The 27,348-nt window shown below is 42.4% G+C and overlaps 1 protein-coding gene and 2 long non-coding RNA genes across 14 annotated transcripts in view; all 3 read right to left on the bottom strand.

The window, feature by feature from the left end:
• Window positions 1-14,187, bottom strand: part of LOC139080542 (uncharacterized) — a 28,480-nt gene extending 14,293 nt beyond the window's left edge. The window contains exon 1 of the long non-coding RNA XR_011535119.1: window positions 14,080-14,187. This is a non-coding gene — a long non-coding RNA (uncharacterized lncRNA). The remainder of the gene's footprint in view (window positions 1-14,079) is intronic.
• LOC139080540 (uncharacterized) lies at window positions 3,093-4,810 on the bottom strand. Its single transcript, XR_011535117.1, has 2 exons — window positions 3,799-4,810; window positions 3,093-3,683 (listed from the first exon to the last, which is right to left on the bottom strand). It is a non-coding gene; the product is annotated as an uncharacterized lncRNA (long non-coding RNA).
• Window positions 14,188-23,035: 8,848 nt separating the features above from the next.
• Window positions 23,036-27,348, bottom strand: part of NRP1 (neuropilin 1) — a 147,479-nt gene continuing 143,166 nt past the window's right edge. For all 12 annotated transcript variants that reach the window (XM_070601686.1, XM_070601690.1, XM_070601695.1 and 9 more), the window contains one exon: window positions 23,036-25,898. In XM_070601686.1, coding sequence (XP_070457787.1) covers window positions 25,609-25,898 — 290 coding nt within the window. In that variant the 3' untranslated portion in view covers window positions 23,036-25,608. The remainder of the gene's footprint in view (window positions 25,899-27,348) is intronic.

Below are 27,348 nucleotides of genomic sequence, written 5' to 3'. Positions count from 1 at the left end.
GGAATTCATAGAATTGTTAAATGGTTAATACAAGAAAATTTACCAGAACTAAAGGACAGGAGTATCGAGATTGAAAGGGCCTATGACGTGCTCAGAATAACACTGAGGCCTGAAGATAGGCCCACACAGATGCATCCTGGAACTTAGGATAGTGAAACGACGCTGAAAGATTACAGAAAACAGGTCCCAGCTGAAGGGTTGGGAATGAGAGCACTGCTGGATTTCTCAATGGCAGCATTGTGAGCCAGAAGACAGTGGATCAACGGCTTCAATACACCCAGGGAAAATGATTTCGTACCTAAGATTCTATGCCAGCCACACAAGCAGTAGGAGTATGCTGGTAACCTTGTTGCAGACTCCACTGAATTCTTGTAAGATTGTTTCCTATCGAGCAACTGCCTGCCCTGTAGGCCAGTCAGACTAAGAAAGAATCTTCACTAGCAAAAAATTTTAAAAGTGTTTTCAGTTCATCTGTTCTTTTTTTAATTTCAGTTTTATTGAGTATAATTGACATATTTCATTATAAGATATTTAAAGAGTCCGTGGTGGTGATTTGATGAATGTGCATGCTGTGGCATCTGCTCCTTAGGTCAGCATTAGACCATCCGGTAGAAGAGAAGCAATTCAGGGGAGTGACTCAGCTTCCTTTGGCCATTCCCTTGGTTGAGATTCCTGTGTCTTAGGCCTGTGACTCCCTATTTCTTGGTTTACTCCCTCATTTGGCAGGAGCACACCCTCCAACAGCTGCCAAGGGAAATGGAAAATCCGAGTCCGGACACATCAGCAAATGTCTTTATTCTCTACTTAAATTTACTGGACAGAATGTAATCTAAGAAGCAGAAGACCTGAAAGTAGAGGAGTCCAAGGATGACAGCTGCACAGTCGGGCAAGCTCAGAGGGACCCAGGCTACGTCCAAACAGGATGGAGAGCTGTGGATGGGGTGCATATTCATAAGTGTATGACAGAGGAAAATTTAGATTTACACCAGAATTATTGGAGTATCTGGCGAGAAACTGGGATACAAAGAAAACCAGGCAAATGAATTAAATGGAGTAACTGTTAACTCCAGGAAAAGAATTGTGTAGGAAGGAGAGTTGACCTGTGTGCTGATAGGCTCAGTAGTGAATGGTAGTTGCTTAATCATATGCACTGACTATTGACGGAGCCAAATTCTGCGGTCACCCGTGTCGGGAGGGTGGGGGAGGGCAACAGTGACATGGGAGCGAGGTAAGTTCTTATGGACCGTGATAGGATGTTAATGGTTAATGTCTAAAGTGGACAATCAGGAATTAGAAATATCAATATATTATTTAGAAATGTGACTGTAAATATTTGCAGGAACAGCCAAAAGAGCTAATTATAGTTAACTGTGGGGACCACGCCGAGATCATTGGGACTGAATGGGCAGAAGACTGCCTTTTAGAATGGTTTGATTTTTTTTTTTTTTTTGAGGAAGATTCGTCCTCAGCTAACTACTGCCAGTCCTCCTCTTTTTGCTGAGGAAGCCTGGCTCTGAGCTAACATCCGTGCCCATCTTCCTCTAGTTTATACGTGGGACGCCTACCACAGCATGGCTGCCAAGCAGTGCCATGTCCGCACCCGGGATCCGAACCAGTGAACCCCGGGCCGCCGAGAAGCAGAACGTGAGAACCTAACCGCTGCGCCACCGGGCCAGCCCCTAGAATGGTTTGATTTTTTAAAAACCATGTATGATGCAAATATCTGTGTTTGATAAAAGCATGAATTAACCCAAGAGGGTATTCCCAATCTATTAAATTTTATGAAATAAAGAGTTCTTTGAAAGGTAAGGTTGTGGGTGATTTGCGTGTTAAAATCAGAGACACGAGTGTAGGATGAGCCTCCCAGCGGCTTCAGTGACTGCTGGTCGGGAGGGGACGCAGAGGGGCCCCGCGGTGCGCTGGTGACTCACAGCCTGGGAAAATGACAGTCCGCTCAGCAGTGCGTTTTGGGAATTTGACTGTTATAATATATAGTCTCTGTTATTCTCTATTCTCTCCCACTTTCACTCCTGATTTTGCGTGATCACAGGGGGCAGCTCTGACCGTTTTTTGGTGCCTGACTGTTGAGGGACCAAGCGCATTTCAAGGACGGCACCAGGTACCTCTTGAGGGCAGACACTTGGAATTATTGAATTAGATGCACACTTATTGAATTCCTGCTATATTGAAGGCATGATCCTTGGGCTGGGGAAACAAATATGAGCCGGGCACCATCCCTGATGGCCAGGGAGAGAGGGACACACAGTTATAAACCATAGCCACAACATTATTAACCAAATGCCAAAGTTAGACATCTTAAATATTTTGATAGACAAATTGGAAAAAAATGAATTTTTAAAAACTGTGCTAGAGACACTGTCTCATCCTGGGTTCCTCGGAAAGCAGAGCCTGAGGCAGGGCTCACATGCATTCTTGCTCTCCTAGGGCAGCAATAAAGAAAAAGGGACAGGGACAGACATCTCCTGACAGACAGGTCCTGACAGACGGGTCTGTGAGTGTGTGGTGGGACAGCAAGATGTGTCCCTGATGGCTCTTGCCTCTCTTGTCCCTTATTTGTCAAGGTTTGCCCTCTGTGGGACACTACCCACTTCCACTAGCCTTTGAGCAAGGCTGTGAGATTCTACTCACTACAGGGAGCATGCTCAGAGTCTGGAGGTGTTGGAAGAAGCAGACCCTCCAGGGGGTCTGGTCAGGTGGGGCCAAGGAATGGGAGCTGCTGTTGGTCCTGCCTCAGCTCCCACCAGGGCCGGTGCAATGGAGCCCGGGAGAGGCCGAGGCATCTGGCAGTGGGAGGGGATGAGGCAATGGCCCTGGCGTCAGACTCTACACTGAGCTATCAGCTGGGGTTCAGGAGGTGGAGAGTGGACTAGACTAGAGGGGACAATAAGAACTGAGGCAGCACAATCAAGCATATTTCTCTTCCCACTCCCCAGCACCCCATCCTCTGAGAAGTAACCCCTGTAGACAACCGAGCCTGTAAATATCAGCAAATGTGACTGCTGGGCAGAAAGTGTGCTGCCACTTTTCTTCCTTTTGGTCTAAAAAAAGTGAAACAAAATCTCTCTCAGATCAGGGCAAATGGTCTTGACAGATGAGTTTACTGGAAAACTGTAAGCTCCCCGAGCCTTTTTCGCTGTAGTTACCTCTGTACCTGGCCCTCAGTAAATGTTGGCTGAATGGACCAGTGAATCAATACGTTCCCGTTGATTTATTAGATGAGCAGAACTTAGAAAAGAAAAAAAAATCACACCGTCTGGATTAGCTGTTCTCAAACCGTAGTGCGCACAAACATCACGCAGGGGAGTGTGTGAAAGATGAAGACCCTGGTTTCCAGGGAGAGAGGTTCCAATTCGGTTCATCTGGAGTGGAGACAGGAATTTGCATTTTTAAAATAGCATCTCAGGTGACCCTGGTCCAGGTGGTTTGCGGACCGAAATAAGAGAAACGTTGCTGAAAGTCTTTGTTAATTTGTGGCCCGATGGATTTGAACTAGAGAGAAAGATCAAGCTTTATGTTTACTAGCAACAAGGGCCACACCTAGAAGGTACAGCTGCAGATACCACACTTTCCTTCCTATCCACACGATGTTGGAGTGGCACCTTCTACAGAAAAAGGAACTTGGCCATGGTAACAAACAATCCGTAGAGGCGTGGAACACAGACCTGTCAAAAAAGAGTGGCCTGAGAGGTGCCCAAAGGCCCATTTCACTGCCCCAAACCTCCCCCCCCACCCCATTCTACTGGATTTAATTCCACTAAGTATTTATTGGGCTCTTACTTTGTGCCAGGCTTATGCCCGGTTCTGGAGACGAAAGGTGTTTAAGACTTGGAGATCTTAAAAGCTTTCACTGTGTCTGTACTGCCTTTGGGTAAAAATGCAACTGCGTTCCCTGCGAATCCAGCGGGCAGACCACTCAACGTCTGGTGACGCAGGTGCGGGTTGGTAGAAGGAGTGAAGCTGGAACAACTGCTTTCGTTCACGGGCGTCAGTTACGGTGTCCTGGGAAACTGTGTTTCCTCACATCCCAGACTTGAGCAGCTCTGCTGTCTGGGTCCCTCAGTGGGAATGTGCAGCAGCTCTTGCCCGGAGGCGCCGAGGCCATGGGTCACTTTGACACAAGGAAGCAGCTTTGGTTTCCAAACCAGGCCCTAAGGGGTTTGGACACAGCATTCCACGCTTATCTTAACTTGGCAGCTTCCAAGGAAACAGGACCCCGAGTCCACTTCTTAGTATCGCTGGTGGCCAGAATGTGATGTTCCTACAGAAGCTAAAAACATAGTTTCTGATGAGACTTGGCCAAGGCCACATAAGCAGGGTGTCTCCCAAGGCAATACTGCCACATCTGCAGAGTGACGGGCAAACTCTCTCCTTTTGAGCGATGACCACTTTCCCACCGAATGACCTCTTTCCCAGGGGCCCCCTCAGCTGCACTGCATTCTTCCTCCTCCTGAACAAGGACTGCAGCACACCTCGTTTCTAAACTGCCTCTGCTTCATGGCAGCCTCCAATGCAGAGCCATTCCCCCTTCCCCAGTCACTCTTAAAAATCATTCTCCACAAGCCCAAACCCTGTAATCAGCCACTCCCACTCCCTCTTAATGAGATGCCCCACAGGTCCTGTGGTGTTCCATCAGCCTTGCTGTAGCAAATTCATAAACCTTCATTTGTCTGGCTACAGATGTGTTCTTGGTGGTCTTTATCTGATGGTCTTTATCAAAGGCTAGGGGTAGGCAAAAATGGAATTCTTCCCCTCCGAGTGGCGCACTGGTAAATGTTTTACAACTAGGTCTCTGAAAAGAAAGGAAAAGGAAAAAACCCTGATTTTATGCCAGTTTGTGTGGTGTAAATATGTCCACTCTGGTTGATTTCAAGTCATCGATAGGACTTGAGTGAGTCCGGAGTATTTCGGGAAGTCTGTACAACTGGGCCCCAGAACCCCACTGCCATCTCCTCACCCACTTCCTCAAGCAAGAAGAATTTTTCCTCCTTGGGTTTTCTGGAATTTGTTTCTCCATGGAGTAGCCTATGATCTTTTCTTTCCCTGAATTGTGTGAGGAATCTGCCACCTCACTGATGTATAAGTAAGTTCTAAGGAAAGTTATGACTGAAATAGAAACTCATTGACAGAGAACTTACAAATAGCAGGGCTGGCCTGGTTGCATAGTAGTTAGGTTCAAGCACTCCACTTTGGTGTCCCGGGGTTCGCTGGTTCAGGTCCCAGGTCCAGACACACACACTGCTCACCAAGCCATGCAGTTGGTGGCATCCCACATACAAAATAGAGGAAGACTGGCACAGATGTTAGCTCAGTGATAATCTTCCTCAAGCAAAAAGAGGAAGATTGGCAACAGATGTTAGATCAGGGCCAATCTTCCTTACCAAAAAAAAAAAAAAATTGCAAATAGCAAGGAACCCAGAGTTTTAGAGACCAGTAAATACCTATCCATATAGTCACTGTCCATTGCTTCACTGAAGGTGGCTTCATGGCTAAGGCAGAGGCCAAATGATTTCATCCTGGAGAAGAGAAACACTCCCTCTTGGAAATCTACACCAGCTCATCTTGTTTTGGCCTGGACTTAATCTACAAAGCCTACAGTAAAACCTGCCGTTTTTACCCTTCAAAGAAATTATCTTTGCGGAATACCCATGAAGTAATTATAGATAATATTCCACGATCTGGCAGCTACAAGTTCAGCCACTTGGCTGAGAAATGAATTCCCTATCTGCCACTACAAGACCTCATTATGTGCTGTACTGGTGAATTGATAATGAAAAGACTTAAAATGTGTCTGATAGCAAAGAAGCGCCTTTCTTAGCCTGACTGGCCTACAGAGTGGGGCCCTAGGGAACAGATGACTGAAGTCAATGCAAATTTCAAACAGGGTTGCTAGCGGCTTCTTATCATCTTCTTGGAACTCTGGGAATGTGGAAACTTGTAAAAAGCCAACAGACAAAGATGGAAATACCATAATTAAAGGAAACAAAGAGAACTTTTCAATTTGATGAAGAGAAAGAACATGGTTTAAGGCAAGGTGAGAAGGTTGATGTTATTACTTTTTTTTTTTTTTGAGGAACATTAGCTCTGAGCTAACATTCACTGCCAGTCTTCCCCTTTTTGCTGAGGAAGATTGGCCCTGAGCTAACATCTGTGCCCATCTTCCTCTATTCTATATGCAGGACGCCTGCCACGGCGTGGCTTGATAAGTGGTGTGTTGCTCCATGCCTGGGATCCGAACCAGCGAACCCCAGGTTGCCAAAGCAGAAGGTATGAACTTCATCGCTGTGTCCTGGGCTGGCCCTTAATATTATTTTGCTAAAAAGGCATAAGCCCTTTTGACAAGAGTACAAAGAAAGTAGATCTCACTTTAAGTCAATACTTTACTCAACAAATTTATGTAGTATCTTTCTTGTGCTGGGGATACCAAAATGAAGCTCACTGTCTACGAGGGAGAAAAGCATTTGAGCTAGTCCCTCACTTCTTTACTTGCAGTTCCAATCTTAGATCTTTTCCTGAAAGCTGCATGTCCTAGGTCCCCTTAGCAACTGGCCTTGAGCCACGTTTAAGGCACGGGAGCAGTGGCAGGAGATTGGAGGATGGGCGTCAGGGAAAGACCAGGATATCCGCCCCATCTCTCTCTGCTTTGGGTGGTGTCCCAGTGGTCACAGGTCCCATGGGCCAGATCTGGCCAGGTAGCCTTGGCTCCTGGGCTCTGATATCAGCTCCTTTTACCTTTGTTCCTTTAGCTCTAGCAGCCTAGTGAGCAGCTTCCTGGTGTAACTAAAATCTGATTGCCTTGTTGTCCCCTCTTTGGCTTATCAACTCTCTCAACACTTTTGTAACTAGTTTAATGCATTGAATTTGTCTTATTGAAGTACCTGGAATGAGGCTTTGTTTTATTTTCTGTAGGCTGATCAATACAGAAAGTAAACAAATAGAAAGTTAATGTGATACTGCTATAAAAAGTGTCTGTGCGAGGCACTATGGGGCCCTCTCTCACTTGTGGGGACCAGGAAGGCTTACACTGAAAGGGAAATTCAATTTGCAGCTCCAAAAATGAGTAGGAAGTTCCAAGGCAATCAAGTGAGGGGAGAAGCAGGAGGAGGGAGAGGGGGCAGATTGCAATCATTTGCAAAAAGCATGGCAATGTGGCAGAATATGAAGTTTTAGAGGACTGTCGAATAGTCAAAAACCACCGAAGGATGGGTCAGGGACAAAACGAGTAGCCTACTCGGAGGTTAACTATTCAGATTCTAGTTTCTGTGACTACACATGTCACTACTGCCTCAGAAGCCTTAAGTTCCCCAGGACTCAGACGCAGGGAGGACTCACCTGGAAATAGCTGAAAAGATTAGGACTGTGTCCTCCCACTCACTCTACCAACGCAAAGGACTATTTGCCTTGTCAGCAACCATTGAAACTGTGTACTCACATATGACACCTCTGCTACCTAAAGGCTCTAAACTGCAAGGCACTTTGTTGTTGCAAATCGGATGGTGGCCGTCTGGAGGATGCCCTTCTTGCTTGCCTCCATCCTGCTGGGAGGTGGAGCGGCAGGGAGACTTCCTAAGTCACTGATAAACGAACGGGAGGAACCCAGGGCTTCGAAATGGCCCAGAACATATCTTAATTTTTTTCTTTGCTTGTAACACAAATGTGTCTAGAATTTAATCATCACCCCCTCCTCAAAACATGCACATACACAAGACAACAGTGGCCTTTCTGCTGGGGGGTCGAAGCTTCCAGTTTGGGAAACAGGCATTGAAGACTGCCCCCCACACCATTCTGATTGAAGCAGAGGATTTGCTTGCCTTCAAGGAGGATATTAACCTTTCTATGCTGCAATGCATCTTTCTTTAGAAGCAGAGCATATTTCAAAGATGCTTCCTGTTCACTCATCACTCAATGCTCTCCCATGAAATGGAGAGAGTTCAGTTACTTGCCCAAGAGCCTCCCGTAGATTCTCATCAAGACCAGGGATGCAGGCAGGTCTCTTTATTTTCGGTAGGGACACTTTCTGCCATTCCACAGTCTGTCAGCATGGCCACTCTTGTAAGTTTACACACTATAATATTCCATTAAAAACACAAAAGCTGCCCAGGGTGGCCCTTGTTTCTCTCTTGGGCTAAGTTTAGGAGACAGTGTTCAGAGAGAGATGTTCAACCCAGGTTAACACCTGCAGGGCTTTCCTTTCTCACCACCAACCACCTGACCTCAGAGAGAAATGCCCTCCTGACCCCTGCTGGCTATGATGGCATATACACCGAGTGTAGAGAACTATTTCAGAGCTGATGTCAGGACACTCTCCAAAACACTCTCCAACTGTGATTGGACAAGAAGATTAAACATAGGAAAGGTTGACTCAGTTCTGATTAAACAGGCTGGAAAGACAGAAACAAATAATCACCCTGCATGCAGCAATAATGGAGCAACAAAGTAAATATTAAGGGAGAGGGCTGCTATCAATATTTAACTAGCAGATTAATGTACAGAGGATGCACCTTGGAGAATACGAGGGGGACCAGAGAGGCAAAAATGGCTCAATTATGATGCATCGTCATAGTCAGGGAAGAGGAAAGGGTTGCCTGCATTGTTTAACCTGAGGTTAAGAACGCCCAACAGAGGCAATCAAGGGTGATTAACCAAAGAGATGACGATGAGGGATAATGCCAGGCTCATTAGCATAAATAATTTGTTGAAAGAAGAGAATAGGGAACAAGCTGTAAATTCTTGTCAAGAGTTCTTGCCTAAGATTCCTGTACATCTGTGTGCCCCTTACTGATCATGCTCTTAGGCTTTGTGGTCCTTTATTTGCTCAACTACGACAAAGGATCTTAAGGACCACTTCACATCTTGGGGCAACGTTTCCAACATAACATCCCTGGCTGTTCCTCTTTCGTTCATGCAACCACATACATGTCTTAGTCTGTTACTATCTAACCATTTCTCAGAATAGGGCTATTATCAAAGTGTTGCACACAAAACATTTTTCTGTGGGTCCATAAGTGTGGAGAATTATGAATTAAAGATGAAAGTGTATGTCAGCATATCAAAGCGGCTGTGACTCTTCAAGAAAGATGTCGTTGTATATAGCATTTCCCAAAAACATTAGTCCACAGAGTCCTTCTCTTCGAAGTATTTTAAATAACCAAGATCCCTTAGGAGACTTTTGGTGACAGGCTTTTCCCTCTCGTTTGCCTTCTTCATTCAGCCTACTAATTTCAGTTCCTGTGTTCCTTCTGCAACATTTTGTGCCTCCTTCCTTCTTGTTTGGAGTGAGATAGCCACAAGCTGGTTTTCTGAGAGTCTTCGTAGCAGGGAAGTGAAAATGCCCCGCAGCATCGTCTAGAGCTCCGGCCCTCCCGTGTGTGAGGTGACTGCATACTCCTGAGTCTGCCCTACAGCAGCGATACAAGAATGGACTTTGTCCTTACGAGTTCGAACAGCATGCAGACACCTTGACACCTAGTAAATGAAAATCATTGGTCCTCAACAGGAAATGACAAATTTTAATCCCATGGGGACTGCATCAGAATATGTTCTGATACAATTTCTCTAAGAGCCAATGAAATGTGGACCTCTAAGATTCCAGGAACTCCTGTGATCACCTGTCCATGATTTAATATTACAAGATCCCCAAATCTTCCTCCTGGTTCCCCCTGAAATCCTGTTCTCCACTCCATCCTGTGCTTCACTAACAACTCCTCCAGGAGCTGCGCAGAAACAGGCATGATTAGTCCTTGAGACGGTGTAGGGCAGAAGGCAACTGAAACAAATGGTGGTGAACTTCAGGGGTCAGGTTTCTCTAGAAGGGACTGTGGTTCATTCCCACCTTGGCCACTAGGTATCTGGATGAACTTGGTCAGCTGGTTGCGACCTTTGTGCTTTCTCTGTTAAAAAGGGATTATAGCATCCACATGAGGTTGTTAGGAAGTGAGTTTGAAAAGTAAACAAAAGCCACAGAAACGTTAAGCCCATAAAAGAATTGAAAAGTGATGGCCAAAGACAGGAGTAGGATTTTAAAAGTTTTTCTTATTTCAAGGTTAATATATTGATTCTTTCACTGATGGTGAAAGGCACTGGTGTAGGTAAAATCCTTTTATGATAACCCTAGAGTCTGGCACATTTTCAGGTGGAAATTAACGGAGGACGTGGCTGTGAGTTACTCTTAATCAAGTTGTCTATTTTCAGATGGAAATGGGTGACAGTCTGATTGCAGTTATGGGAAAGTGGACGCCAAGGCACCTTCACTGTTCCCTGTGTCTTTTTTTTAAATTGAGGTCACATTGATTTACAACATTGTATAATTTCAGATGTACATCATTATATTTCTCCTTCTGTATCAGTTGCATCGTGTTCACCACCAAAAGTCTAGCTTCCATCCGTCACATTACAAATGTCCCCCTTTACCCCTTTCTCCCTCCCCCCACCCCTTCCTCTCTGGTAGCCACCAATCTGCTCTCTGTATCTTTGTGTTTGTTTATCTTGCAGTTAGGAGTGAAATCACACAATAATTGTTTTTCTCCGTCAGACTTATTTCACTTAGCGTAATACCCTCAAGGTCCATCCATGTTTTTCCTGTGTCTGGTAGCTGTTTGCTGACCCTGGCTTTGGGACAGAGGCCAGGGGGCTTTGAGGAGGAGCCCCTCCTGCCCAGGGAGAGTGGGAATTAGGTAAAAACAGTTCACGCTGGGAGAGCACCAGGGAGAGGCCAATGATGGCTATCAGTCAGAGGCCTAAGACCGTGCCTGCCTTAGAAAATCCTTCAGTGCAGGGCTAGTACAAGACAAAGAAAGCTGACATTTCTGAGCATCAAAAAATGGGAGGAGTTTTCAGTTGGGGGCCTGAAATGTCAGCAAAACAGGGATTAAGGGTCTCTGCTTAGGGGAGGCATAGCTGGCTTGGGGCGGCCTACCACAGGACCCTGGAGTTGGACTGCTTATCTCTGAACTCTGCCTCCACATGCTCGCTGGGCCGTCTTTGTCATATTCCTTAAGCTCCTTGTGCCTCAGTTTCATACTTTGTAAATGAGGATGAGATGATAACAATGATATCCAACCCATAAAATTGTTGTAAGGATTAGATAATACATGCATTCGAAGTGCTTAAAATGCTCTTAAATATCAATAATAATATCAATACTAAATAGATATCAGTGATTATCAGGGTTCAAATAGGGAAGGAGCAAAGCATGGAAAATGCAAGGAGGACGAGAATATGTTCTCACATGCCTTGGTAGCCTTGGAGCAGCCTGGGGTGCTGTGCTAAGCAGCCAGGGCCTTTCTGAGAAGAGAAGCCCATTGGAAGTTCTCACTGTTGGACATCGCTTCTTAAGGACTTTCAAGAAACGTATCCTACACAATTCTGTTTTGAATCATTTGACCTGATGTGGCTTCTCTGCCAGCTGTCTACTACCCCATCCCCAGCACACACACACTTTACTCCGAAACCTTAAATAAAATTCTGCTATAAGTAGTAGCCTGTGTTCATGGTTACTTGGGGGAAGCAAAAAAGTGATGAAAGGTTTTGTGCTCCCTACTTAGGTGGGTGTTGTGTGACACGGAGAGAAGAGATTTTTCCTAACAGATATTCTAGTCTTTTTCTCTTAACTCTACACCCCCCATTAACCTACTGCTACCAAATTAATCTTTCTAATCGATCTAAGTAATTCTTCTGCCAAAATCTCAAATGTCTCTCCACCGGAACAGATGAAAGTGATTTTTAGCAGTGGAAGAGGTGTTCAAGATCATCGAATTTGTTCTGTCCTTGCACCGAAGGAGATTCTGGGATCTGGGGAGTTTACAGATTGCCCCAATGTTGCAACAGTGGCAGAGGCAGAATTCGTACCAGCTCCTCTGACTTCAAGTCTAGAATTTTTTAAAGAAAAGAAATTATTGCACAGTTTTCTGGATGTTTTAGACATATCCCCAATTTAGTCTTCACAACCAGTCTTTGAATCAAATACTATTATCTTCATTTTTATGAAGTAAAGTGTTTATGAGTAAATTTCATTTTGATGAGTAAACTGAGGCTCAGCAAAGTTAAGTAACTTGAATAAAGTTACACAATGAGTGAACAATTAAATTCATACTTTCCTCTAGGGCTGTTAAATTTCAAAGCCCGTGTCACATCTTCTCCATCATCCTATCATTCATATTTCCCTACACATCTACAAATCACTTGAGGACATAAACGAGATCTTATATATCTTTTTGTCACATGACACCTTGTGCAAGTAGGTGCTTAAAAAATACTATGGAGAAAGGAAGGAAGGAGGGAAAGAAGGAAGGGAAGAAGGAGAGAAGGAAGGAAGGGAGCAAAAGAGGATTTAGATAAATACTCAGGTCTCCTGAGGTCAAAGCCATTGTCCCTTCCACTATACTAAATGCTATCTTGAATATTATTGATCAGAATGTGAAGTACAAGCCTAGATTGAATTTTTTGATGTACTTCTGGTTTCCATCCTTCTTTTGCGTGAGAAAATATGACTATATTGATTTAAAATAATCTGTGTTGGTTTGCAAGTTAGCATGAGTTATGAAGAATTAATGCAAAGTTTAACAAAGAAATTTATTTCCACTGCTTAAATAGAAGTGTAAGAACTTAAAAATAAGATTTGTACAATGCAGATCATTCAAGATATCTATTGCTAACTAGGTGGGAGAATTGACTGACTTGATTGAAATGTCACTATATAAATATTAATATTTTGCATGGTTTTACTTTAACGATCACTTATTTATTTCAGAAGTGAAATGGAATCATCTGAATTTCTTTAAGATCTATAGCACTCTAGCTTATTTAAATAATAGATGGTTGTGTTTGTAGCTTTTTGCACTCATGGTTCCTGCCCAGCTTACTGCCGAAAATGGGTTAAAGGGGCTTAATGGCAGCGTTTGACACACGTACTCTCAAAATCTGCTCCCCAGAGCTTGGAGTAAAGTGACTACCACACAGTGTGACAGATTGGCTGTTCTGCATTAGGAGGTGCACTTTACCTTGTGGTTTCAGAATAAGAATACTTTGCACTTGCAGATGTCTGTCTGTGGATCTGTATTTTATGAACATCTGCTCCGTCTCCCTGCCCCCCTGGGACTGACGAATGGCTCCCAGGCTGAGCAGGCACATTATGTGTTGGCACAGCTCTGTGCTTGGGCTACTCCACAGAGAGATTTCACTGAATTCAAGAGGAATTCTGAGCGTGATGGGAAAATTGGACCTAGTAATAATATTTCCTTTTTAAAAGCTCCTTTTCTAAGGTGCTCAACTGTAAAGTGCTCTGCCTTTGTATTTTCCCATAAGCTAAAAAGTATAAATGCAGGAACTTAGAACCAGGCGTTCTCAGCTAGAGTGACTTTGTGGGGCAACGTCGCCAGGTGAAGGAACAAATGATGCCACTTTAAAGATGACCCTGAAAGCCCAAAATGCTGCAGGGCCTTCCCAGTGGAGTGAGGTTGACTGGTGTTGTGCCCTCTTTTGACCTGTATGAGAGCCCCAAGTGTCCGTCAGCCACAGGCTCCCAAGCGCACTGGTGGAGAGCGGGTGCCATGTTTCTGGGCTCTCATGTAGAGAAACACAGCCCACTCCATTCCGACCCACTGACCAGAGCATCTCCTATCTAGAGTGAGTCCCTTCTAGGGTGGCTTCCAAAACAGACATGTCCCTGAGGCCTTTAGCATTTGGGTGTTTTATAAGCATTTGTCACTTTCTTGGGATTGACAAAGGTCAAATCATGTTTGTCCAAACATAACCATCTAGACTGCACCCCATGGTACCTGATAATCTCATGGATTACAGAAGTTTCCAGTTATTCACTTGCCCATGTGTTTCTCAACTCACTGAGCTCCTACTTTGCGCCAGGCTGTTCCTATTCTTTGACCCACCAGTTGATTCCTGACTGTGTGGACTGACAACCTACTGGTTTGAAAAAACTCATCTTCCCATTGGGACTTGTTTTAGAAATGAGTATACGGCAATTTGTTTTTGGTTTTCCTGCCTCCTCCCCCTTTGTGGAATCTTTTTTCCCTCCTTGATCTTTCTTCCATATCCAAGCTGGCTTACCTCAGGGCTGTTTCTTCTTCCTGGCTTGGACAGCTCACCATGTTCCTGGGCTCCTTCCTCTCCAGCATGTGTCCTTGGTCTGATCTGTCTTCTTAGAGGCATCTTTTCCTTCAGTGATAATGGGTAAAACAAGGGTAATGAGATAAACTAAATCCTACGAATGTGTGCACTAGCCAGTACATTATCTTGTAGAAATACAAATGACTTAGGAGGAAAACTGACACGTGGAATTTAATCTTACAGTAATGCTTTTAAAGACGTTACTTTTAAAATACAATTTATTTTTAATTTAAAAAATAACAAATATTAATTTGAATTTTGTTTTAAAATTCTCTTGTGTTCCCACCCTCAGGGGGTGAGAAATTTTAGGCAGCCTGGGAGGGTCTCACCTTGCTTCTTAGGTGCTGCCGTGGGGTGTACAGAGCCCAGAGACCTTTTTTCCATTTCCAATCTGAGCGAATTTCAATTCTATGAGTCCTTGCCCCCCAAATCTTTTCCCTCTCCTCACTCACTGTAAGGTACTTAATGCTAATTTTTCAATGGATTACTGTCTTTGTAAAGTTGCCTTCACTGCTGTCGTCTAGCAAAAATGCTGGAGGCAAGGAACTACAAAGCTGGCTGCCTCTCGAAATGAGGGGAAAACGAAAAAGAGGGTAAAACAAGCACATGTACTGTTCATTCAATTGCCCAGCACATCAGCTTTTTTCATCAGTCAGATACCAGTTTCTTTCTTTTCTTATTGTAGATTTTAAAAAATACAGAAAAATACAGCTTAAAGAAAATTAACTCTCATTTGGGGCTGCCTGGTGGTTAGTGGTTAAGTTCATGTGCTCTGCTTCGGCTGCCTGGGGCTTGCAGGTTGGGATCCCAGGCACAGACCTGGCACCGCTCATCAAGCCACATATAAAGCAGAGGAAGATGGGCACGGGTGTTAGCTCAGGGTCAGTCGTCCTAAAAAAAAATTAATAATAACACATTAATATTCCTACTATGAGAGCAATAAAGATATAATATAGATTGATAAATGCATGGAAAGATAGAATTATTTTTGTATAAATGGGATTATATTATAGATGCAATTTTAGTAAAAATATTGAATTTAATTTTACTTAAAGATAATAGGAAAAAATTAAAGGATATGTTGAACTTTGAAAAATGATTCTTTACTGTTAGCAATGTTAATTCTAAAAGATCACTTTATGTTCAACAAAGGAGTTTGGGGAAAATTTCCAGGAGTTAGAGTTGTTTAAAAAAACAAACAGTTGTTTTATTCTAAAACAACATAGAGTGAATCCCAGCTCTGAAAAGAGAGAGCATTAGCAATCTGTTCCTTTCTCTTGCGTCACTATTCCCACATTTTGATATATATTACTAATTTTACATTATTCAAAATATTATTAAATTTGCAATATTTTATTATTTCAGCTATCGATTTTACATTATTATTTTACATTATTAATAGCTGTTATTAATATATTATTAATTTTATTATTACTTTTACACTATTCCAATTTACAGCATTCACATTCTGTCGCATGTCTTTGATCCCCATGTAGCTTTTACTTTTTACCATTTTCTTTGTTCTTGGCTTCCTTATTTTCAGTTCATCTCTGAATTATCTAAATTTGAGTGTCCAGTAGCTCTTTCAATAGTAGCTCATGGGTACAGTAGTTCCAGAGTTTTCTCGTTTTTAAGGATGTCTACCTGTTTCCTTTGGTTTTGAATAACACCCTGGATTGGTAGAGTTTTCTTGGCGTCCCATGTTCTCATTCTTTGGAGCTTTGCAGACTTTGCCCCACTGTTTTGAGGGGTGCTTTGTATGTTACTCTGGAAAAGACTGAAGCCAGACTGATTGTTTTCCTTTTTTCTTAGTAATTTCCCTTTATTGCTTGGACACCTGAAACATTCATAATAGTCCTGTAGTCCAACAGCCTAACTAGGATATAGCTCAGTGTTGAACAATCTGTATCACATTTTCTTGAAACACAGTATTCTTTTCAGTCAACAGATTTGGTATCTTCTTTATTTCAAGGAAATTTTCTTGTATTATATCTCTGAATACTTCTTCTTTTCCTTAGGTGGGTTCCCTCATTTAGTGACACAAAATATCTGTTTATGCTGCATTGTCTTTTATTTCCCCATTAATAATAGTGTTAATCAAATTGTTTTAGTATCTTTTTCATCTACAGTTATCGTAACTATCTCAAACTTTTCCTTTTATATCAGTAATTCTATTTTCAACAGTGTTTTGCTTTTTCCTAAGTTATTTATTAAACCTCTAATTATGCTATTTTGCTCCTCAATTAGCCTTAAGTCTGCAAGCTTTAATTTTGTCATATCCTGTTATTTTACTTTCCAATTATAGATTTTATTTTTTCCTCTTTCTCCCCAAAGCCCCCCAGTACATAGTTGTATATTCCTCGTTGTGGGTCCTTCCAGTTGTGGCATGTGGGATGCTGCCTCAGTGTGGTCTGATGAGCAGTGCCATGTCCGCGCCCAGGATTCGAACTAACGAAACACTGGGCCGCCTGCAGCGGAGCGCACGAACTTAACCACTTGGCCACGGAGCCAGCCCCTCCAATTATAGATTTTTATTTATTATATTTATGTTCTGTATATAATATCAAGTAATTGTGAGTAACTCCCTTTTGTTTCTTGATTTATGTTTTCTTCTACGTTATTTTAACTTGGTTTTCTCCATGGTGTCTTGTGTTTTCTGTTGCTTATTTGCTGGGTGCCGAGATGCCTGTTTTTTCTTGCTTATGCTTGGCTCATTCACCCTGGATTTTGTCTTTTCTGTGATGTAGAGGGAGTAATTCTTGACTGTCTTCCAACTATATCTGGCCTATATATAGCAGGAGAAAATGAAAAAGGAAGGAGGCAAGATCATCTTGGTTGGTGTGCAGTCTTTATTAGAACATCTAGACTCAGTTCTGTCATCTAAGATCTTGTCAAATGTTCTAAATTAGATATTTAATCAGATATTGGCTATGATACTGGTTTAGCTACAAAGGCCAAACCAGCAGTGATTTAATTTACATAGAAATTTGTATTTCTCTTACATAGCTGTTTGAACGTAAGCAGTCCAGGTTGGCGGCACAGAAATGGTGGCAGCTCTGTGGTGTCAGGGATTCTGGATTCTTCTATCTGGTTATCTGTCAAGCTTTCTATGCATTAGAATGATACTCAGCTCTTACCAGCACATCCACATCCAGCCAGTGTGAAGGGAAAAAGGAAGAAGGAAAGGTCATGATCTCTTTTTAAAGACGTGAGCCTGAGGTTTCAAGCATCACTTCTCTCATGGAATTATGTTAAGTGAAATAAGCCAGCGAGAGAAGGATTATCTGTGTATGACTCCACTCATATGAGGAATTTAAAATTATGGACTAAGAACAGTTTAGTGGATACCAGGGGAAAGGTGGGGTGGGGGGTGGGCACAAAGGGTGAAGTGGTGCACCTACAACATGACTGACAAACATTAATGTACAACCGAAATTTCACAAGATTGTAACCTATCATTAACTCAATAAAAAAAAATTTTAAAGCTAAAAAAAAGAAAAGCATCACTTCTCTCATATAATTGTCTAGAACATAGTCACATGGCCACACTTAGCAGCAAGGGAGGCTGGGAAATGTAGTCTTTCTTGTGGGAAGTCATGGGTGCAGGTGAAATTTGGGGATTCTATTATCAAAGGGAGAAATTGGAGAACCTACTGGCTCTGCCCCACCGGGTTTCCCTCACCTAATGGTGGATGTAGCTTTCCCAGGGTGAAAGGTGGTACTATGGGCTTCATATCCCTTTCCCAATTCAGATAGCTTCAAAGCACCCTCCTTTCCCCATCCTGCCAGTTTTTCTTTTATTTTGGGAAATAAAATAATTTCCAGTAGTTTCCACTTCTCCTCAGTCAAAAAGGAAAAAGATGAGACCATCCTTTCAGTTTGCATAACTCAAGATTTGGCGCTGAGTGAGGGTCCTTGGGGTTTCTGTGACCCACCTGTACATGTCCTCCTGGGGGTAGAATCAGACGAGAAGCCAGGCTGTGCTGCCCGCCCTGCTGCCCCTGGCTGCTCTAGAGCTGTCTCTTTGTTTTGTTTTAGGTTTTGAAGTTTATTGAAGTAGGTTGTAGTCATTTCTGTTTTAGTTGCTTTTGGTGATTATTTTTGCTATTTTAATTTTATTTTCTGTTATCAGAAGAGGGAAAGTTTGTGACATAGAGTTTTTTTATTACTGTTTGTCTCTATTTTCTTTTTAATCATTTATAAACCTTCTCCCAGCATTCCCTATCTCCCTTTTTGCTTAATTTTCTCCATTGCACTTAGGTGATACTGCTAAAACTATTCATTATTTTAACTGAAAAGCTCCATAGTCTCTCTTACTCAGTTTCTGTCTTCCTGTGCTTCCTCAGCTTTTCCATTCTGCTGCTGCACTTGTTTTTCTAGTTATATTACAATTTTCTTATTTTGAAAGTATCATGTTTGTATATAAAATGAAATCTTAGGAGAAGGGCAAACACTGGTTTATGCTTAATCTACTTTTTTAAATCAGAAGCAGAGTCAAAGCTAGGTTCTCGAGGCCTTTCAGTAATCCTCAGGCAGTGCCACTCGGGAAGACGTCTGCCTTGTTAACGGACCCTGTGGGTAGCCCAGTCACGTCCCCCAAATTGATCTCTAGTTTGGCATCTCACAGAGCTAAACTTATATGCCATTTTCATCCAGCTATCTAGAAAGTTCACCTTCCCACAGGTGCTGGAAGACGGGCTTCTATGAGACCACAGATGATTTCTCACTTAATAAATCCTATATGGGAGGATGTTGTCATTGGGTAGAGATAAGAAAAAGAGACATTTAGGAGGAGGATTGCTTGTCTCTAGGCAAGAGATAAGTATTAGAGGAGGTGTCATTCTGTTATAGAGAAATTCCCTAACCAGCAGGTTGTGAAAGAAATTTCTTTTAAGAAAAAGATCCTGAAACACTAACTCTCCAAATTCCTGCTCCAGAAGAGGATTCTCCTTCTTAGGGTGGGTTAAACCCCCTCCTAACTTTGTCTCCTCATCTCCCCTTTCCACTGAGGATCTCCTATTCCAGCTGCTTACTGTGGCTCCTTTATTCATCAAACATTTGTTAGCACCTACCACGTGCCGGGAACAATGCTGTGTGCCGTGGATACCATGGTGAACGAAACGGATGAAAATCACTGCCATTTTGGAATCTGCAGTCTATTAATGTAGTTGGATAATAAAATAAATAACTGAAACATATAGTATACTAAAATATGATAAATTCTATGCAAACAAATAAAATACGCAGTGGAGATGGGATCTGCTGTGGAGAGGGATCAGGCTCTGGATGCTGTTTAAGTTCCTGTGTTATGTTTTGGCCACATATGGACACAGACCTTTCCCTTGTCTCCCATTTGGATAGCTGAGATGCATGGGGACTTTAAAAATTACTAAATAGTCCTAAAATGACTACATATCAGGGGAAATTCAAATGGAAATAGGCAGAACATTTGAGAAGCTTAAAAGTTTGCTCCCAGAAGTCACAGAGCCTGTCGCCTTTCACATACTGCCTCCTAAGATCCCTATTCTCTGGGTGCAAAGGGCTGATATGATTTCGTAGGCCCTTAGCCCAGGTTCCTCGCTTCTTCTCCCCTGATCTATATCCACCTCCTTGCAATCCAATATTTGGGAGTCTCATCTTCAACATGAGACATCTTATCTCATTTGACTGCTCGCCCTAAGTTATTTCTCTCCCTAAGTTACGATTGGTTTCCAGTCTGACAGACATCTTCCTTCCCTACGTGGCAGGCATAGCGGATGACCTCATCTACCTTCTACAGCAGGAAGGTGGTTTGTTTTTTCCAGTTGTGGCCGGGATACCCACGGTTTATTGCATATACATGTGCTCCCCCAATTTTTGCAGAGCTCTTAAGTTTGGTAAGGCCCTATGTCAATCCCAGGCTGCAGTATTTAAGAGACAGTGAGCAACTTTCTGGTCCTCTGTTGCACAGAGACTAGAAGCCACACGTTCTGGTTGGTATTGTCCACATCACCTCTCTGCAAGATGATGGTGGGGCCTGGAAGAAAGGTGTGGAATTAGCTCATGTCAAAAATGATGGGAGGGGGGAGATGTCCACATCACTAAAAGGAGCATCACAAAGGACCAGGACCTGCTCTCCATCCTGGCAGGTTGTCTCATTCAAGCTTCGCCAGGGTGAGGCTCAGTTGTGCCATCCTGGGATGGCATGTCCACGTCCAGCCTTACATTCTGCCAGAGCAAGCAACTGTCCAACTCCATTAACAGGGCAGTGATAAAATTAGGCAGTGGCTATGAATGCTACACATTTATTGAACTCCTACATCATAATAGGTACTAGTCCACTTAGATGTGGAGATGAGACAATCTCTCTGTGTAGAAAAACCCTTTCTCAAGAGTCACTATTTGACAACAAAACGCTATTATCGGATAGTTTCTCATTTGTAACAAGGAACTTAAGGAACAAGATTCGAAATCACCAAAGAAAGATTACATAGGGTTCCATCTAGTTTTGTCATTCAGGATCTTAACATCTTTGAAGAGCAGCAAATTGGGTGATGAAGAAGGAACTTCTGTTGGGTAGGAGGATTTGGCTTTTGGCGAACTGGTCTTCCCCTTTCTCAACACTGACCACACTGTGATGAGTCATAGAGTATTTGCTATGCTTCTTTAGCACTTTCAAATTTTCATCCAGCAAAATATTTCATCAGTACTATCCCTTCCCTCTCAGAAAAGCCCATGTTTAGGCCCCTTAAGGGCAACTAGGTAGAATGGCCACAGGGTGCTTCTGAGTGGGATTTCCAATTTACTCATTTTACTGTCTGTTTTCCAGGTTGCGCTGTGCTAGACTCTTCTGGAAAGTGCTTGTGAGACCTGCAGGGATGTTTCCCCTGTCTGTGAGCATCCCGAAACCACCACTGGAAGCAAGGCAAACCGTCGCCCACCTGGCTCCGTGTAACTGCAGACTGTGCTGGTGCTTCTCAAGCCCAAGTGGATGGGATTTTGTTAAAATGACTCAGCAGGTCTGGGGGATGGCCTGAGATTCCATATTTCTACCAGGCATCCAGGTGATGCTGCTGCTGCTGCTGGTTCTTGAGAAACAAGGCCCTGTGTGAGCACCTTGCAAGATAATGCAGGGCTCTGGAGCGGCGGGAGTAATGGAGGGGGAGAGGAGGCCGGATACATGCTGACTCCTCACTCAACCTGTCTGAACTGTGGATTCCTCATTTAAAACGTGGAATAATTACAAACCTTACCCCACAGAGCCGCTATGAAAATAGCTAATGCTCTCAGATTCAAGAAGGACAAAGCCATCACCACAGAAGATTCCCATGACGTGGCGTTTACTCTGCTCTCCGAAAATGAAGGATTGGTTCATAGGACCCTTACTGCTGGCTAAGAAATGACATGCATGTGACAACGTGATGCTCTTATCTGTATCATCTTGCAATGTTTCTTTGGAACATTAAAAACAAAGTCAGTTATCATCCTGGTCTCACACGCTCCTGAGTGCTCAGTTCTACTGCATTTGAGGCTCCCTTCACTCAGGCTTCTCAACCCCCAAGTTGAAAAGCAGCTAAAGATCCCTTGATGGATATAGTTTAGGGAAATAGAAGTAATTCTTGGCACAACTGCTTTTTAATGCAACACAAGAACTGTAATTGCCACTGGAAAGCAGAAACATTATGGAATGTTACAAGATCCATTTGATTTGGGAAAAAATATAGTACAATTCAGCCCAAGTGGTGACTAGTAAGTTAGCAGGGAAGACAGGAGATGGAGCAATAAATAATTTTCAGTTTTTAAGTTAAATGTTTCAATCCTCATGATATATTTAATTCCTAACTTTGGGAAGTATTGTACAGTGAATTAGCTCATTAAATCCAGTAAGAAAAGCCTAGCTTAGCAGCTAACTGGGGATAAGAAGAGGGTGAAAGCATCTATGTTTAAGGTCTTCTCAAACAATGAAACAGAGATAATATTAATCCATAGCCCTTAGCATTTTTCAGAAAGTATCTCTGGATTAATTCTGATAGACTCTTGCAAGTTATCACACTTTCTGGAAACATTCATGAATGTAGACAGAATTTAACTTCAGTAAGGTGATTACCTGGCTCTGTCTCTATTTCAGACTTTTTTCTCTAAGCAGAATGCACTCAACAGGGAAAATATCCTATTCTCGGTTAAATCTTGGAAGATGCAAAATGCATAAGTGTCCAGAGAAAAATAGGACTATTGTTACTCTGCACAGCCCACTCCTCAAGGCGTTCCCATGCTTTTAGAATCGAGTTTGTCTACAGTCAGAGGGAGGTAAAGAAAGAATTGTTGGTCTGTGGGTAGTGAGGATTAGGATAGGCCAGTTTTGTTTTAACAAGCCTTCCACAGGGTCCTACTCAGCATGCTTTGGCTCAACACTTCTGTCATCTTTGTTGTTGCTGTCATTACTATTATTACTATTATTTTGGTCCCAGATGGAATAGAAATTTTCCCAGAATTACTAAATAGCCAGTTGTAACGCCATGTTCAACTATGTCCTCTATCTAAATTTAGCACAGGTGCATGCGTAACCACTGTCAGATTTATTACCCATTTTCTACAAGAACAAATCATACTACCAGATATTTGTGAATTTCATTAAAAAAAAAAAGTCTACCAAATGGAATACAGAACATCTGACACAAGATCTGGGGTTGAAAAATTTTCCACTTATAAGGCCACATTCTGCATTCCTTCTCTTGACAGGTATCCAATTTGGGTTGAAATTCTACATTCAGGAAATGTCTTCTTAGTCTTCTCTCCTTATTAGGATGTTATTTTTAAAAGAGAACTTAAAAAATCTTGAGAGGTATTTGATGCTGGAATAATACCAATTTCTTTAACAATAACAAAGCTAATATAATAAAAGCCATCAGGTTTGGGATATTTTATGAAAATGTTTAATTCAACTGTTTCTTTGGAATGTAGTAGTCATAGTTGGGAATTTAAGTTACAGTTCAGTTCTGTGTGGTTTTTATGCTACTCAGTGTCTGAGAATACAAATGTCATTTAAAGTTAAGGCTTCGCTGTTCATTTTGAAACAAGAATTTACAAGTGTCATATTGTCATAGAAAATAAAAATTTCTGTAAAAAAAATTTGCACAAAATTTTATGATGGTACAAAACATGAAGCAATAATATACCAGTAAAATGAAAACATTTTACTACAGAAAGTTTCATAGATTTCAATAAAGAAAAAATATGTTATTTTACACCTTTAAAATTTACGAAACAATCTAAAACAATATAAACTGAACATTTTGTAACACTGCCTTTACAAATTAATAACTTTATAAACATATAATTTTTAAATATATTTATCAGTGCAAGATACTTTAAAATTTAAAGTTTCAGTATCATTTTTCCTTGGCTGAGGACAACTTTAAGTCTGTTGCCCTAAAGAAAAAATCAAATCTTACTTGGTGCTTTCGTCCTGGTGTGATTATAACAGCTGAATGAATGCCTCTGGAGACAAAACTACTCTTCCTTCATAGTGATCAATACTTTCCTGGAAACAAAAGGCGTTCTCAATCCAATTAAACCAAGATGGATGGACTGTCTCGTCCATGATGCAAATGTGACTCCCGCAAGTGCATCTGAGTGAGACCTATAACAATGCAGGAAGGCAGGAAGAGCTAAGAATTCTTGCGGACAACATGGCACGACATCATAGACTGGAACCAAGCAGAGCTTCTTTGGGTTAATTCACATACTGTCTGATGAAATGTTCACTTCTCTGAGCTGTTAGAAGCTTGGTCTTGCCAGCCCCAGGGCAGGTTTTTTCTTTGTTAGCCGTTGGAAGTTTCTAGAAGCATTCATTCAAGTCTCTGTTTCTACAGGATTGCTGCTGAATGGATTTTTTAAACATTTGTTTGGACTTTGGTCGTTTCCCTCCCACCCCTTATTCGAAAATACTTGACCCCCAGGCACCAGGATTTATAGCCGCTTTCTTAAATTAACTCTTCTTTCTTCCACTTCCCTTGTCTGACTCAATACCAAAACAAAAATGTTCTCATGGGCCATTTTTGCATATTTGGATGTAAAAATCTCATGTTTTGGATATTTGGAGAATTTTATTCAGTCTTTCCTTGGAGTCTCACTTAAAAGCCAATTAGCATTATTTCTTCCCTCAACTTATCACTATTTCTGTTAAATGCAAACATTTCTATCAAAGATCATTTTGATTGGAATAGACAGACAAATGGCTTAAGGAAAAAAGATACTGTCACTTTAACCAGTTAACAAGAAGACCAAAGTTAGACTTTGGAGGACAAAGTTAGGAATTTCCCTTATTTATCTATCTTTAAACATAAGGTCTAGTAAAATTGTTTGCCATTACCAGCAGGTTAAAGCTGCAAGTTTCTTTTCTGGACAATGGCAAATGCTTAAATTCTAAGAGAGAAAAAAGTCAGAGAGAGAAGAGAGAAAGAGTTTACATTTGAAAATACATTCCATTATGAAAGAACAATAAGAGAGAATATTGCAGCTTTATACAAAAGGGTCAAGAGACATGAAATTGAACTACTACAGAAAAAAGCAGAACAATTAAGCCACGTTGCCAAATCGGAGCCCTTGCCTTCCCGGGGGCTGACGTCACACTAAAATATACTTTCCTCTTAGTCAGCGGGCCACCCGGGTTTGATTAGAGTAGGGCTGTCACCAGCGAGAAACAGAGTGGGTTGTGAATGTAACACAATGAGAACCAGTACAAATAAAAAGGCACTTGAGAGGACATAGACTAGCCAGTGCCAAGGATTTTTCGTTGCGGTTGTCGGCAGCACACTCAGTTGCCAGCAGTGTTTGGTGATGGCACAGTTTTCTGTATGGAGTTCACAAGCACGAGGTTGAGTACAACACTGGAAAACATCAAGAAGATTTGACGGTATTGCTTCGTAAACAGAGCTGACACACTAGACTGGTACTGAGGCTACAGTACTTTAAAATAAAACATCCTAATCTTTCTTTACCTATGCACGATGCGGGCAATTATACACAAGTACAGCTTCAGGAGTCCACCGAAATGCAGGTGTTCTCATATACTCTGGGCACTGGGCTACAGGTAGCATGTCCATCAAAAGGGCCCCACCGAATACACTTGGTGCCAGCATCTTGGATTTTGCAGTTTCCAAAGAGAATTCATAAAAGGAAGAGGAGAGAGAAGGAGAAGGGGAGTTGAAATGAATTATTAAGTCAATCATACTTGGTCTCAACACCAGCATTTGATTATTCAAATTAAACCAACAGAAAAAAGCTGACTGTACATGATTCCGATTGTTAACACAGCTAACTTGTTCATGTCTGTCGGCCATACTCATTGAAGCTCCTGAGAAAAGCCTGGCTCAGCGTCATCAGCGCACTTCCCAGCCTGTACAGTGAAAGACTGACAGTTCCTCAGCACGCTCAAGTTACGTCCTTCCACTTCAATTCTCCGACTCGTCTTTTCATCTCTGTCTGCCTTCATGCCTCTGAATAAGAACTCTGTGTATTCAATTTGTCTTTTTTCAACTTGACTCCATCCACAAGTTCAAAGTTATAGTTCTCCAGGGCAGATAAGTTTCTTTCTGACATCCCGTTGTGCCAGCAGGCACAGTACAGCACGACCCCACAGACAGCACCCAAGAGGACACCGAGGGCGCTCATGGCTATGATGGTAATGAGGATGGGGTCCAAGGTCTTCAACACATTGCCCGGCTTCCTGGAGATGTTCTCGTCACCTCCTCCTGTGCCTTCATATCCTGGTGTGCTCCCTAGGGAGAAAAACAAAATTGGCTCCATGAGCACTGCCAACACACCAGATGGAAGTAGACAGCAAAATAGAGAAAAAGGAAAGAAAAAGGAATAAATCACATGCTGCAATTTTGTCTGTCATCTCCCATAAGCCTCTGGGGGATGTTTGAAGTGGAGTTTGATTCCCCATCACTAGGCAACACCAAGGTTTGTGCTTGACTCATTGTTGGGAGTCGAGGTGTGGGAGGCAAGGGTGTTGGGGAGTTGGTGCTGTGATTGCGACAGAGCTTAGCACATGGCAACGACTGATTCTGGGTAAACAGTGAGGGTTACCTTCTAACCTAATTCAGATTTCATGCAGCCTGCCATTACAATCCTGTGCTAGATTGTAATCTGTGTTTATAGTCCTTGGCCAGATATGTGGTCGTTAAGCTTTGCAAAATGCTTAGTCACACATTGTCTAGCAGGTGTATTTAACCATTCCCTGTGCATTTGCCTGGTCCCCAAATCAGGCCCGAGGAAACCTGCCAGGCTGCCCTTTCCAGTGTCAGGGTGAGGTTTACACATGTTTGTTCCTCCACATGGAAAATCTTCAAGTCAAACAAGCTTTCCCCCAAGTCTACAGTGGTTTCACTCAAGAAGGAGCGATCTTTCAGAACAAAGGGATGCATCCTGCTCACATTTCAAATGGCCTGTGGCTCAAATCTAGAAACCGTGTCTGCATTGTGCTGAATAGAACGCATTCAATAATCAGCATCTTTGCAGCCCTGGTGGTTTCACTGGAGACGGTTACACTGCTCTGCAGTTCAGTCACTGGGGAAATGTATTCTTGAGAGTGGAACATGAGAAATTATTAACATGGGAGCTTTGAGCCTAATTACCTGGTACTAGAAATGAGACTAAAATGTTAATGCGCAACAAGCATGGTGTTTACTTAATGGTGTTCTGATCAACAAAGATTCCAATCAAAGAAAACTAAAAATATGAGATGCAAGTCCCTAAACAGGGGAAAACAAGCCATGGGGCATATTAATATTCTCTCCCTTGATGAAACCTTGTTTTGAAACAACCTCTAATAAAGTTTACATCTCGGTGTGGGCTACGTAACTAAGCTAAATGAGCTGTGTGACAGTATCACTAACAGCCTAGTATGGTGCCATATTTACTTGTCTCTTTCAAGCCCACGTCTAGCTACAGTAAGTCCATCTATCTAAGAGGTGCTGATGCTGATGGGCATGGTATGTGAAGCCAGGCAACTGTCCAATGACCCACAATTGCTGGCAGGGAGGTGCGGAAACTTCTGGGAATAAAATAACATTAGGCAAGGCCCAACTCTGATCACGTCTTGTATTTGATCATCAAGGAGTATTCAATGAAAAAACACATTTCCCAGCTATTTCCGAGTTAATCAGTATAAATCCGAGGCTACCACCTAATTAGCTATGTTTCTTAAGGCAAGTCACTGCTCTG

Source organism: Equus przewalskii, chromosome 30 (assembly GCF_037783145.1).
Source record: "Equus przewalskii isolate Varuska chromosome 30, EquPr2, whole genome shotgun sequence".
Taxonomy (NCBI): domain Eukaryota; kingdom Metazoa; phylum Chordata; class Mammalia; order Perissodactyla; family Equidae; genus Equus; species Equus przewalskii.
This window is presented reverse-complemented; position numbering and strand designations above follow the sequence as displayed.